This window comes from Syngnathus acus, chromosome 3, assembly GCF_901709675.1.
Source record: "Syngnathus acus chromosome 3, fSynAcu1.2, whole genome shotgun sequence".
Classification (NCBI taxonomy): domain Eukaryota; kingdom Metazoa; phylum Chordata; class Actinopteri; order Syngnathiformes; family Syngnathidae; genus Syngnathus; species Syngnathus acus.
In genome coordinates, this window is record NC_051089.1 from 17,751,535 (window position 1) to 17,766,048 (window position 14,514).

The window sequence follows — 14,514 nt, forward strand, 5'->3', positions numbered from 1 at the left end:
ATCCAATTTACTCACTGCGTGCTCGTTTAATTTCTTCAGATTTAGGAACATGCAAAGACACTGAAGCAGAAATTAGACTTACACAGGTTGGTTGAGTTCAATCATAATTCTTGTTAAGAAAGCTCTGTTTTCAGGAAAGTACAATACAGCGCTGGGCCTTTCAAGAGCAGAAAGTCTCCATTCAGAAAAGGCAACGTTCAAGGTTCTTTGGTCAGCTTATATTCAGTTGGTGTGGGGCGAGTTTGATGGGTGATGAGTCGTTGGGGTGGGGCGAGTTCGCAGTAGTGTTTGATTCAATGGGAGTGGGTGCTGATTATGGACGATTCGGTGTGTGTGTGGGGGCTGCCGTCTTCCATCCTGTCTTTCGGCCTTGGTGATCATCTTTGGCAGAGTCCTTGGCTGTCTCCCTCTGGCACCTGCTGGTTTTATCTCCAAGTGACCTTCCTGTAAACATTCTGCTCCATTCCTACACTGTCGCACCTCATCCATTCGTCATTCTTTCAATTTTGTCATTTTGTACGGAATTATGTGAGCTTTTGGCTGTGACATCATCAATTTATTAATGTTCCCTGACGATGCAAAGTTTGTTCTTTTGATACTCCATGTCTTTGCTTACATCATTACATTCTTAGTTTAATCATGCTTCCGCACGTATCTCTTCTTTGTTAAGCAAAATATTTCCCTCTGTGCAGAGCGTTCAGTAGTAATCGAAAAGCTGGCGTCTCACATTTAGGTGACATATGACGTTTAGTCAAAACACAAGATATACTCAAGTACTGAACGGTCAAGACGACTCTGGCCGTGTCCATGATTTAGAGAACAAACATCAGGCATGCATTACACAGTTCCTTAAGGGTCATTAAGCTATTTAAGCAACATATCAAAAGACATTTATTTTGCAGTGCACAGAAATACATATTGAATCGTGAAGTTGTAGCAACCTCTGTTATTATCTTATATCAAAGAATGTCTAGTTATGTCTGCTTTATTGGTTGACTCCATGAATATACTTGTCTGCTTATATACTTTATCCAAAGAGATGTGAGCGTATCTGTTATTGTGGCTAGGCGGGTTTCGTGTCTTTTGACCCTATTCCTTCACAACTTCCACAAAAATGGCCAAGAGCATTGGTATTGTACTTAAAACCTGTCATCTAATCAGCTCCGAGGTAGCCACTATGCTATACTATTCAATGATCTATCCGTATATTAACTATTGGAATATCAATTGGGCTAGTACTCACCAGACCAAACTTGAGCCTATATATCGTCTGCAGAAACGAGCTCTAAAAGTAATATGTTGTGTACATCCGAAATTTTCATCTCAGCCTCTTTTTACTCGGGTAGGTATCCTCACTGTTTTTCAAGTCAATCATCTTCAAATTGGTCTCTTTGTTCATGGCTCATTGGGGAGAACCCATCCCCTATTTTTTCATAACTTATTTAGACATAATTCTCAGGTCCATAATTACCCCACACGCAGCTCAAATGACCTCAGACCACCAATAGCCCGTACAGCCCAAACTCAATTTAACATAGGCTACAGAGGGTCAAAGATTTACAATTCGCTGCCACTATTTTTATGGGACTTGTCTTCTCACCAATTTAAGAAGGCTCTGAAATCACTTCTCTTCGACACTAAATACTTTCCATATGGTATGGTAATGAACCTGGATCCATTCATTATTCTCTTTAGTTATAGTTTTGGTGTGTTTTTTCCCTATTGTTGTATGCCTTATCCCTGTTATTAATATTTCTTTTTCTTCATCTGTATGACATGTATTAGGATCCATATTTCTCTATCCATTGAAATTTTACCTTAAATGTATTCATATTTCTGGAGAATGCCACTTCGCAAGCCCCTGGAGGGTTTTTTAGACATTCTCCATCACATTTATTTAATCTATGTACATTTTAAATGTTTTTGTATGTGAAAATAAACAAACAAACAAACAAACAAACTTCTAAGTTAAAATCAAAATTTCACCAAAGAGATCTATCAATTTGGCTTACAAATACCTTTGCGCAGAAAGATATATATCCACAAAACAGTCACCAATACACATTTACAAATTTGTCAAAAGTCCAGGAAATTATAAAGGTAAGTATCAGTCCAAAAATTCCGGGGATATGAAATTAAATACAAACCGGATTCGGTTGAAGTTGAGAAATTGTGTAAAATGTAAATAAAAACAAAATACAACGATATGAAAATCCTTCTCAACCCATATTCAATTGAATACACTACAAAGACAACATATTTAATGTTCAAACTGAAAAACTTAATTGTTTTTTCGCCAAATAATAATTAACTTAGAATTTCATGGCTGCAACACGTCCAGTAGAAATTGGGAAAGGTGGCAAAAAATACTGAGAAAGCTGAGAAAAGCTCATCAAACACCTATTTGGAACATACCACATATGATCAGGCTAATTGGGAACAGGTGGGTACCATGATTGAGTATAAAAAGAGCCTCCCCAAACATGCTCAGTCATTCACAAGCAAGGATGTGGCGCGGTTCACCACTTTGTCCACAACTGCGTGAGAAAATAGTTGAACAGTTTAAGAACAACTTCTCAAAGCAAAATTGCAAGGAATTTAGGGATTTCAACATCTACGGTCCATAATATCATCAAAAGGTTCAGAGAATCTGGTGAAATCTCTGCACATAAGCGCCACGGCCGGAAACCAAGACTGAATGACCGTGACCTTCGATCCCTCAGACGGCACTGCCTTAAAAACCGACATGAGTGTGTAAAGGATATCACCAAATGGGCTCAGGAAAACTTCAGAAAAGCACTGTCAGTAAATCCAGTTTGTCACTACATCAGTAAGTGCGGGTTAAAACTCTACCATGCAAAGCAAAAGCCGTTTATGAACAACATCCAGAAATGCTGCCGGGTTCTCTGGGCCCGAGCTCATGTAAAATGGACTGATGCACAATGGAAAAGTGTTGTGTGGTCTGATGAGTCCTCTTTTCAAATTGTTTTTGGAAACACTGGACGTCGTGTCCTCCGGACCAAAGAGGAAGCGGACCATCCGGACTGTTATCAATTCAAAAGCCAGCATCTGTGATGGTATGGGGGTGCATTAGTTCCCATAGCATGGGTGACTTACATTTCTGTGAAGGCAACATAAATGCTGAAAAGTACATACAGATTTTGGAGCAACATATGCTGCCATCCAAGCGACGTCTTTTTCATGGACGCCGCTGCTTATTTCAGCAAGATAATGCCAAGCCACATTCTGCACGTGTTATAACAGCGTGGCTTCGAAGTAAAAGAGTCCAGGTTCTCCCCTGGCCCGCTTGCAGTCCAGACCTGTCTCCCATTGAAAATGTGTGGCGCATTATGAAGCGTACAATACGACAGGGAAGACCCTGGACTGTTGAACTGAACCGGTTCATCAAGCAAGAATGGGAAAGAATTCCACATGAGAAGCTAAGATAATTAGTTTCCTCTCTTCCAAAACGTTTATTGAGTGTTAATAAAAGGAAAGGTGAAGTAACGAAGTGGTAAACATGCCCTTTCCCAATTTCTACTGCACGTGTTGCAGCTGTAATGTATTTGGACTGTGACTCACTGCTTCCCTAAAACCTGGTCGTCCTGTCAAGTTATTTCTTATAGTATAGAGAAACATTACAGCAGCCATGAAATTCTAAGTTATTATTTGAAAAATAAAATAAAGTTTATGAGTTTGAGCATTACATATGTTGTCTTTGTAGTGTATTCAATTTAATATAGGTTGAAAAGGATTTTCAAATCATTCTATTTTGTTTTTATTTACATTTTACACAATTTCCCAACTTCAACCGAATCTGGTTTGTAGAAGGTAAGTCCGTAGTAGTTGAAAGTCTCTGTGTGTTCAGTTTAGTACAATGTGTACGGGGGTAAATGTGCAGGTATTTTCAACTCGGGGCCTACCACACCGGTGAGTGTGGCAGAAGGCATCCAAAGTATCTCTGTCTCTTTTTAGATCCAACTGGGAAGGCTCGCCATCGATCCAAGCGGATTTATCTCGGGCAGGCATGTCCAAAGTCCGGCCCGTGGGCCAAATCCGGCCCCCAATCAGATTTCATATGGCCCGCAGCGTGGGTCTTATAATGTATTATTTATGGCCCGCCTGCACTGTCAAACTGAAGAAAAAAAAAATCATGAAACTGTAATTCTTCCTATTACCAAAAGGTGGCGGCACCACCCCTCGCCGCTCATTTCTGCCATGGCGACTGCAAAGAAAACGAGGAAAGTTGACATTGAGGAACGTCGCTTTCAAGAGAAATGGGAATTACAATACTTCGCTGAAAATCAAGGCAATTGTGTTTGTCTAATTTCTAAAGAGACGGTTGCCTTGTTTAAGGATTTCAACCTAAAGAGACACTAGTAGACTAAACATGCTGACACATACGACAAGCTAACAGGGAGTAACCGCGCTGATAAAGTGAAGCAGCTCCAAGCTGAAATGGCATCACAACAGCGATTCTTCACGCGGGGCTGTGAGTCAGAATTAAATAAACATTTAATATTACTTAATATTAAATATTACGAAGTGGCCATGTTAATACTGTTGATGTTATAAACCTGTAGACACGACACAAACGATTCCATCCATCCATCCTTCTTCTTCCGCTTATCGGGGTCGGGTCGCGGGGGCAGCAGCTTCAGGAGGGACTCCCAGACTTCCCTCTCCCCAGCCACTTCATCCAGCTCATCCCGGGGGATCCCAAGGCGTTCCCAGGCCAGCTGAGAGACAGTCTCTCCAGCGCGTCCTGGGTCGTCCCCGGGGTCTCCTACCGGTGGGACATGCCCGGAACACCTCCCCAGGGAGGCGTCCAGGAGGCATCCTGATGAGATGCCCGAGCCACCTCATCTGGCTCCTCTCAACGTGGAGGAGTAGCGACTCTACTCCGAGTCTCTCCCGGATGACCGAACTTCTCACCCTATCTCTCAGGGAGAGCCCGGACAACCTGCGGAGAAAACTCATTTCGGCCGCTTGTATCCAGGATCTCATTCTTTCGGTCACGACCCATAGCTCGTGACCATAGGTGAGGGTAGGAGCGTAAATCGACTGGTAAATTGAGAGCTTTGCCTTTTGGCTCAGCTCTCTCTTTACCACGACGGACCGGTACAGAGTCCGCATTACTGCCGACGCTGCACCGGTCCGCCTGTCGATCTCGCGCTCCATCCTCCCCTCACTCGTGAACAAGACCCCAAGATACTTAAACTCCTCTACTTGGGGCAGGATCTCATCCCCGATCCGGAGAGGGCATTCCACCCTTTTCCGATCGAGGACCATGGACTCGGATTTGGAGGTGCTGACCCTCATCCCGACCGCTTCACACTCGGCTGCGAACCGCTCCAGTGAGAGCTGGAGATCACGGCCTGAAGAAGCCAACAGCACCACGTCGTCTGCAAAAAGCAGAGACGCGATGCTGAGGTCCCCAAACCGGACACCCTCAACGCCTCGGCTGCACCTAGAAATTCTGTCCATAAAAATTATGAACAGAATCAGTGACAAAGGGCAGCCTTGGCGGAGTCCAACCCTCACTGGGAACGAATCCGACTTACTGCCGGAAATGCGGACCAAACTCTGGCATCGGTGATACAGGGACCGAACCGCCCTTATCAGTTGGCTCGGTACCCCGTACTCCCGAAGCACCCCCCACAGAACCTCCCGAGGGACACGCTCGAACGCCTTCTCCAAGTCCACAAAACACATGTGGACTGGTTGGGCGAACTCCCATGCACCCTCGAGGATCCTGCTGAGGGTGAAGAGCTGGTCCACTGTTCCACGGCCAGGACGAAAGCCACACTGTTCCTCCTGAATCCGAGGTTCGACCTCCCGACGGACCCTCCTCTCCAGCACCCCTGAATAGACTTTACCAGGGAGGCTGAGGAGTGTAATTCCCCTGTAATTGCAACACACCCTCCGGTCCCCCTTCTTAAAGAGGGGAACCACCACCCCAGTCTGCCAATCCAGAGGCACTGTCCCCGATGTACACGCAATGTTGTAGAGACGTGTCAGCCATGACAGCCCCACAACATCCAGAGCCCTTAAGAAATCTGGGCGGATCTCGTCCACCCCCGGGGCCTTGCCACCGAGGAGTTTTTTAACTACCTCAGTGACTTCGATCCCAGAGATATGAGAGTCCGCCTCAGAGTCCCCAGGCCCTGCTTCCACAATGGAAGGCGAGTAGGTGGAATTGAGGAGGTCTTCGAAGTATTCTCCCCACCGACACACGACGTCCCGAGTCGAGGTCAGCAGCACGCCATCTCCACTGTAAACAGTGTTGACGTTGCACTGGTTCCCCCTCCTGAGACGCCGGATGGTGGACCAGAATTTCCTCGAAGCCGTCCGGAAGTCATTCTCCAAGGCCTCGCCAAACTCCTCCCACGCCCGGGTTTTTGCCTCAGCAACCGCCGAAGCCGCGTTCCGCTTGGCCATCCGGTACCTGTCAGCTGCCTCCGGAGTCCCGCAGGCCAAAACGGCCCGATAGGACTCCTTCAGCTTGACGGCATCCCTTACCGCCAGTGTCCACCAGCGGGTTCGGCCACAGCTCCGGTCGGCCGCCTCAACAATGGAGGTGCGGAACAAGGTCCACTCGGACTCGATGTCCCCCGCCTCCCCCGGGATGTGGGAAAAGCTCTGCCGGAGGTGGGAGTTGAAGCTCTTCCTGACAGGGGATTCTGCCAGACGTTCCCAGCAGACCCTCACAGAGCGTTTGGGTCTGCCAGGTCGGAAGGGCATCTTCCCCCACCATCGGAGCCAACCCACCACCAGGTGGTGATCAGCTGACAGCTCCGCCCCTCTCTTCGCCCGAGTGTCCAAAACATGCGGCCGCAAATCCGATGACACGACTACAAAGTCGATCATCGAACTGCGGCCTAGGGTGTCCTGGTGCCAAGTGCACACATGGACACCCTTATGTTTGAACATGGTGTTCATTATAGAAAATCCGTGTCGAGCACAGAAGTCCAATAATAGAACACCGCTCGGGTTCAGATCGGGGGGGCCGTTCCTCCCAATCACGCCCTTCCAGGTCTCACTCTCATTGCCCACGTGAGCATTGAAGTCACCCAGTAGAACGATGGAGTCCCCAGAAGGAGCGCTCTCCAGCACTTCCTCCAGGGACTCCAAGAAGGGTGGGTACTCTGAGCTGCCGTTTGGTGCATAGACACAAACAACAGTCAGAACCCCGTCCCCCCCACCCGAAGGCGGAGGGAGGCTACCCTCTCGTTCACCGGGGTGAACCCCAATGTGCAGGCGCCCAGCTGGGGGCCAATAAGTATACCCACACCTGCTCGACGCCTCTCATCGTGGGCAACTCCAGAGTGGAAGAGAGTCCAGCCCCTCTCGAGAGGGATTGTACCGGAACCCAAACTGTGCGTGGAGGCAAGTCCGACTATATCTAGTCGGAACTTTTCTGCCTCGCACACCAGCTCGGGCTCCTTTCCAGCCAGAGAGGTGACATTCCATGTCCCAAGAGCCAGCTTCTGCAGCCGGGGATCAGACCGCCAAGGTCCCTGCCTTTGGCCGCCGCCCAGCTTACACTGCACCCGACCCCTTTGGCCCCTCCCACAGGTGGTGAGCCCATTGGAAGGGGGACCCACGTTTCCTTTACGGGCTGTGCCCGGCCGGGCCCCATGGGCGAAGGCCCGGCCACCAGACGCTCGCCTTCGAGCCCCGCCTCCAGTCCTGGCTCCAGAGGGGGGCCCCGGTGACCCGCGTCCGGGCGAGGGAAAACGAGATCCATTTATGTTTTTCATCATAAGGGGCTAATGTGAGCCGTGCTTTGTCTGGCCCCTCACCTAGGACCCGTTTGCCATGGGTGACCCTACCAGGGGCATGAAGCCCCAGACAACATGGCTCCTAGGATCATAGGGGCACGCAAACCCCTCCACCACGATAAGGTGACGACTCACAAACTATTACTTTCTGAAAGATATTGTAAATGACAAGAGCAAAACTCACTTGTTTTAAGTTTTGATAATAACAGACAAATTTGCATTACTTATAACTCCTGTTTAAAATGTTCATGAGGCAAAAATAATTTTAAACTCATGTATATGTAAGGTATTTCAAACAGTTTGTTCAATGTTATCTGACTCTTCAGATATGAATGAAAGGCAGAATTTGTGTTTTTAGAGTTGTTCACATCTGCCTGAATGGCTTATATTTGGTTATTTTGTCATTTGAAAAATAAAGACAATTGTGACAATGAAATTTGTTTTATAACAGTGTGTATTTGCATGAAATTTTTGTAGTTAAAAAATGTCAGAAAAAACTATTGGCCCCTGGGCCCCTTCACTTTATTAAATCTGGTTCTCCTTGCAAAACGTTTTGACACTCCTGATCTAGGGTGACCAGATGTCCTCTTTTCCCCGGACATGTCCTACTTTTCAGCCCCAAAAATCTGTCCGGGGGTAATTTCAAAAACTGTCCGGGATTTTGTTCGACTCCTTCACATGTACAATACATTGTCAATAGAATTGCCACTCCGTCATTCCCGTTCACTCTATTCCAGGTTTCTCTGTAATTGTTCGCAAATATGTCATGCCCTTCTCCTCAAATCTAGCCACCTTGCTGATTGTGTGTGTACGTAGGTGTGTGCGCTTGTGCATGAGGAGGAAGTAGGCGAGTGTTTGCCAGCGAGTGGAGACCAGATACAGACTTTCAAAAATGCCAATGTCAGTTTGTCAAGAAATACAATCGCTGACTGAGTCAAGGAGCTAGCTGGAAACCTGTCAACACAGCTGGCCGAAGAGTCACGTAGTTACACGGCTTTTTCATTAGCTGTTGATGAAAGCACAGACAACACGGACACTGCACAGCTTTCCATTTTTATTAGAGGCTTGAAGTCGGACCTCTCTGTCACCGAAGAGCTCTTGGATGTCGCTGCCATGCATGGGACCACAACGGGATGGGATATTTATGAAGCGGTGGAGAAGTCAGTAAGTAAAACTGGATTGCCCTGGGAAAAATTGGTGGGATTAACTACAGACGGTGCACCGGCAATGTGTGGAGGAAAAAACAGGCCTGGTTGGATTAGTGAAGGAGAAAATGAAAAACAGTAACTGTCACATGCCTCTGATAGTTTATCATTGTATTATACACCAAGAAGCTTTGTGTGGAAAGGTGCTGGGGATGGATAATATAATGACCACAGTCATGAAAACGGTGAACTTCATTCAGGCACGTGGCCTGAATCACCGCCAGTTCTAGCTGTTCTTGTAGGAGATGGGATAGCCTTGGCCACTCCATAACCACCTCAACAACTGAATAAGAACACATTTTTAATACTACAACTAAAATACATAATGGCAGTGTTTGCTAAGAGGCAATTTGTGCTAAGTCAATTAGCAAAATGCTCCCTGTCAGTAGAATATAATGAATTTGACTAAATAGCAGAAATGTATCCTTCCTGCCAATAATTTGAATAATCACAACCAACAACAAAGAACACATTGATACCATTTAATATTTTCTAAAAAGAAACCTGGTCCCACCTTGATTAAGGTATGAAAATCATATTAAATATGTTGTGCCTAGTACAGATGGAAAATTACACTTAGTTTTTGAGCTCACAATCATATTTACATATTACAGGTAAAATGCCCATCACTGAACTAATTTTAAATGATCAATAAGACTTCTGAAAAGAGAAAGAACATTTCTGCGAACTTTTTTCTTATGAAAATACTTCGGTAGAAAAAAAAAGTACAAAGCAGTCAAACCATAATTATTAAAACCACTGCAAACATGGATTATACAGATTTCAAAGACAAAGTCAATGAAACAATCAAAACACGGTTTGTACACTATCGCACAAATATATATTGGTATATTGTTTGTTAAAGAACTGGAGATCTAAGTGTAGAATTTAGAAAAGGTACACATACACAGCAGACTAGTTGAAGTCTAGTTGAAGTCTCAGTCCTGCAGCCTGGCTTTGGTTTCAAAAGGCTGGCTTGACAACAAAGCAGTAGTGCTTTCAAGAGACTCTGTGGAGGCCACCTCATTGGGTTGAGTTTTATTGATTTCCTGTGTCTCCAGCCTCTTCTCCCAGGCCAGTTTCTCATCCTCTCCTTCACCTTCATTCCCTGGTAGATCTGGTGGCTCACATCCCTGCTCCTGAAGGAGGCTCAACTGGTTGTTGAGGTCATTCCTCTCCTTCTGCAGAGCTCTACAAAGCCTCTCCAGAAGCTCCAACTTACCCTGCAGAGCCTTGAAGTGGCCGTCTTGCAGAGTTTTCTACAACAGAATGAAAAGTTTTCATGCTGGGTTCAGAAGAAAAAAGAAAGGATGTCTGCCCTTAAAAAGGGTCCAAAAGCAATGCAGTTTTACAGTCGTACAAAAACATTGTCCCCTTCCTGATTTCTTATTGATTTGCATGTTAGTCAATAATAAAATAAAGTTAAATATTAGTCAACACAAGTTAACACAAACTTCAGGTTTTAAGAAAAGGTTTTTACTATTTAAGGAGAAAAACAGATCGCACCCCTATAAGCCGCTACTTTTTGCACAAGCTTTAAACTCGGCTTATAGCATTATATGTATGGATTTTTCATGATTTTTATGATATTGTAAGAGGATTTGTTTTGGTAATACAGATAATATAAGTGAAGACATTGTATTTAAAACACCTGCGGCTTATAGTTTATGAACATAACAGGATTTTCCTCTAATTTTAGCTGATGCGGCTTATATTCAGGTACGAAAACTAGCCACCCTCAGATGGAAACTAGTTGGACAAACCTCAGGAGCAATAACCGCAATCAAGCCTTTTCTAACTGGCAATGAGTCTTTTACATCTCTGGAGGTATTATGGTCCACTCTTCCTTGCTTCTACTTCTTTAGCAACACTGAAGGGTTTTGAGCATCTTTTAAAAGCAGCGACGTGACAGGAGTTCTATTAAACTCCAAAGTTTGATTGGAAATACCACTTGAAAATGGCACAATGCAGTAAGAAATTTGAAAATCAAATTAAGTGTTCCAAGAAATTGAGCTTTTTGACTGGAGGAAAATGGCCAAAACTATAGTAAAAAAGCATCTTACAATGATTTATTACTATTTTTCTTCTTTGCATTTTGGGGTACCTAAACGTATATTGTCAAACAATAATAATAAAATGGCTATGTAGCGCCAATGACATGGGAAAAATGAAAGCCAAACCCAGTACGTTTGACCTTGGCATAGGAAAATTGGCAGGCATGAGTAACAGCCTGAGATGTACAATAGTCCATTGCAGCCAAAGACTAAAACGAAGACAAAGTGAACTATGAATATTAGAATGTCCAATTTTGCTCCCTTGCCTTTTCATTCAATTGACTTCAAACTTGGTTGTACCATCTCAATACATGAGACATTCCATCCATCATCTACCGTTTATCCGGAGTCTCGTTGCAGGGGCTGCAGCTTCAGCAAGGCAGCACAGACTTCTCTCTACAAGTCCACTTTGCCCGACTCATCTCTAGAATTGTCCCCAGGGCATCCTTTCTGGAGGGATCTGCCCGGAACAACTCACCAGAGAGGCATCCAGGAGGCATCCTAATAAGATGCCCGAACCACCTCACCTGACTCCTCTCAACGTGGAGGAGCAGTGGATTGACTGACTCCCTCCCAGAACACATATAGACTGGTTGGGCAAACTCCCGTGTGGAATGAATAAGTACCGTGCAGTGTAGCGTTAGTCCACTGTTTGATGGCCGAGCCAAAAACCACATTGCACCTCTTGAATCTGAGATTCGACCTCTCAACGGACTCTCCTCTCCAGCACCCCTGATTAGACCTTACCAGGGAGGTTGAGGGATGGGGTCCTGATCCCTCTGTAGTTGTAATGCTCACGGTTCTCTGTGAGTCTAGAGTAGGCATGGGCAAACTACGGCCCGCGGGCCACATCCGGCCCACGGGGCCATTTAATCTGGCCCGCCAACCCTGAATAAATTGTATTAGTTGTACTAGGTTCATCAGTTTTTTCTTTTTCAATTACTTCACTGGTTCTTCTATATCAAACAATTTGTTTTAGGTTCATTTACCTGACATGTTCTGGAAGAACCCGCCGAAACATGTCAGGTAAATGAACCTAAAACAAATTGTTTGATATAGAAGAACCAGTGAAGTAAATTGTATTATTAAACATTTTTTTTGGTCATTTTGCCTGCAATGACTGCGTTTCCCCAGTAGATGGGGAACCGCCCGCCTGCGCATTTACTACCGGAAGCCATGTCAGAAAGCTCGGTGCACACTCACAAGTGCGTGTACGTACTCAGTAGTACAGACACGGCGCACTTGCGCTCTATTTCTATCAGTGCCGAATTTAGAGTGTGGGCTGTGACGTCAGCATTCTTGTAATTCGCGCGCTGAGCTTTCAGATACAGTTTTACGCTAAAGCCACCCACAAACCTTCCCCTGGAATCCTTCCATTAAAATGAGTGGCCCAAGGAAAAGCAAGGTGTACACTGAGTGCCGAGTTTTTAAAAAAGAGTGGACAATTTGGCTCGACCTACGCGACGTGACGTTCAGCCACATGAACATCAACATGAACCCGTCACAGATCTAGGTAAACGGACCAACACCTCGGATCTCTCCTAAGAATTGCCACAACATATTTTACTCCAGACTGACGCACTAGCAAAAAAAGGGAGACTAACACTGTTTCCACTAAAAATGAAGGGGAGGTTCTCAAGTTTGTTGTAAAAAAAATGCATTTTGAATATAATTTGTACAGATAGCAGGGATTGAAACTCATTTTCAAACAATGCAGGATGCTCAAGGACATTGATGCACCACCTGTTTGCGACTAATCTTAACCTGTAAAGTTCGTAAGGCTTACTTTAAGGAAGTATTTCCCGTTTCCTCACCTCTGTCACCAGGTGTTTGTGAGTCAAAGCTCTGCTCTGATTTTCAGATACCCCTCACCGTGTTGCCGTTTTGATTACCGTATTTATTCTAATTATCGCCCAGTATTATGTCCAACAGGTGGGCGATTAATAGAGAACACTTTTTGTCCGATCGCCAAGGGGCACTGAAATGGGCGATAATATGTATATTTTCCTTATGTAGTATGCAATACCTGCATCTCACTGGTGTTCTTTACACTAGAACAGCGGCTGTTTTGATCTACCTCTAACAGCGGGGTGCATAAATTGACGCTCCATCGATGCGACATGTTACCATCGCACATCACATGTTGCGCACGTCATGTTATCGCGATCGTCTTGTTCAAGCGCACGCCCCGATAACATAATTGTGTGAGGATATTGTAGCGGAGTGACGAGTGTACTTGTGTCATAGTTTATGGAGAAAAACTATTTAAAAGGGACATTCAACGTGCTGTCAAATCGGTCGTATTTAAACTTGCGCAATGACGTCGGCATGCGGTCGTGGAGGAAAATGTAAGTTTTGGGGGGAATTTTTAGCAGCATGGGCGATAATTAGAGGTATCAATGTTTTTTTATTGATGTCATCGCTAACACACACTGGGCGATTATTAGAATATGGGCAATAATTAGAATAAATATGGTACTTTGTTTGGATGTATTTCTTCACCGATTCTTCAAGATGATATATTTGGTCAGAATGTTTACCGTTTGATGTAATGTATATGTATGTATATGTATATACGTATATATATATATACATATATATATCATTGAAGATTTGTTCTTTCACGAAATCATGACAATAGCCTTACATGAACATCATGTTACTTTCTAAACCCACATGCTTGTAAAATTAAAATGTAACTTTGTTTTTTTGTTTCGATGTGCTCCTTTAATGTTTCTAGCGCCGCGACCTCCATAGCTGATCATATCTTGACAGAGAATACACAAATCCTAAAGATGCCATTGAGCGAGCGGGGGAATGCTCGCCGAGGCTAACGTTGCCCCGCCAGCTGGCCGGCCGCTCCCCCTCATATATTAAAAAAATATTTTCTCAACGGATTTACACGATTCACGAAAATGATACTTTCGACGGAAAAAAACACGGAAATCCGCCGATCTGCGGAAAATTCTCATCCCTGGATGTTGTAGAGGTGTGTCAACCAGTATAGTCCCACAACATCCATATCCTTTAGGAACTCAATGCGAATCTCATCTGAAATCTTTCATATCCACCTCAGTTAGAATTGGTACCAGAGCCCAATCTGTGTGTGGAGGTGAGCCCGACAATATTTAGTTGGAGCCTCTCTGCCTTGCACACTCGAGTGGGCTCCTTTCCTGCCAGAGAAGTTACATTCCATGTCCCTAAAGCTAGTTTCTATAGCCAGGGGATGTTTTAATCCAGGGGTCACCAAACTACGGCCCGCGGGCCGGATACGGCCCACGGGACCGTTTAATCCGGCCCGCCAACCCTGAACAAATTGTATTATTAAACTTTTTTTTTTGGTCATTTTGCCTGCAATGACTGCGTTTCCCCAGTAGATGGGGAAGCGCTCGCCTGCGCATTTACTACCGGAAGCCGTGTCAGAAAGCTCGGTGCACACTCACAAGTGCGTGTACGTACTCAGTAGTACGG

General features: G+C 44.9%; 1 protein-coding gene across 1 annotated transcript in view; it reads right to left on the reverse strand.

Moving 5' to 3' along the window:
• Positions 1–8,825: 8,825 nt before the first annotated feature.
• The window catches only part of txlng (taxilin gamma), a 91,893-nt gene continuing 86,204 nt past the window's right edge, over positions 8,826–14,514 (reverse strand). Inside the window, exon 11 of the mRNA XM_037246686.1 lies at positions 8,826–10,248. Within this exon, the coding sequence (XP_037102581.1) occupies positions 9,928–10,248 (321 nt within the window). The 3' untranslated portion in view covers positions 8,826–9,927. The remainder of the gene's footprint in view (positions 10,249–14,514) is intronic.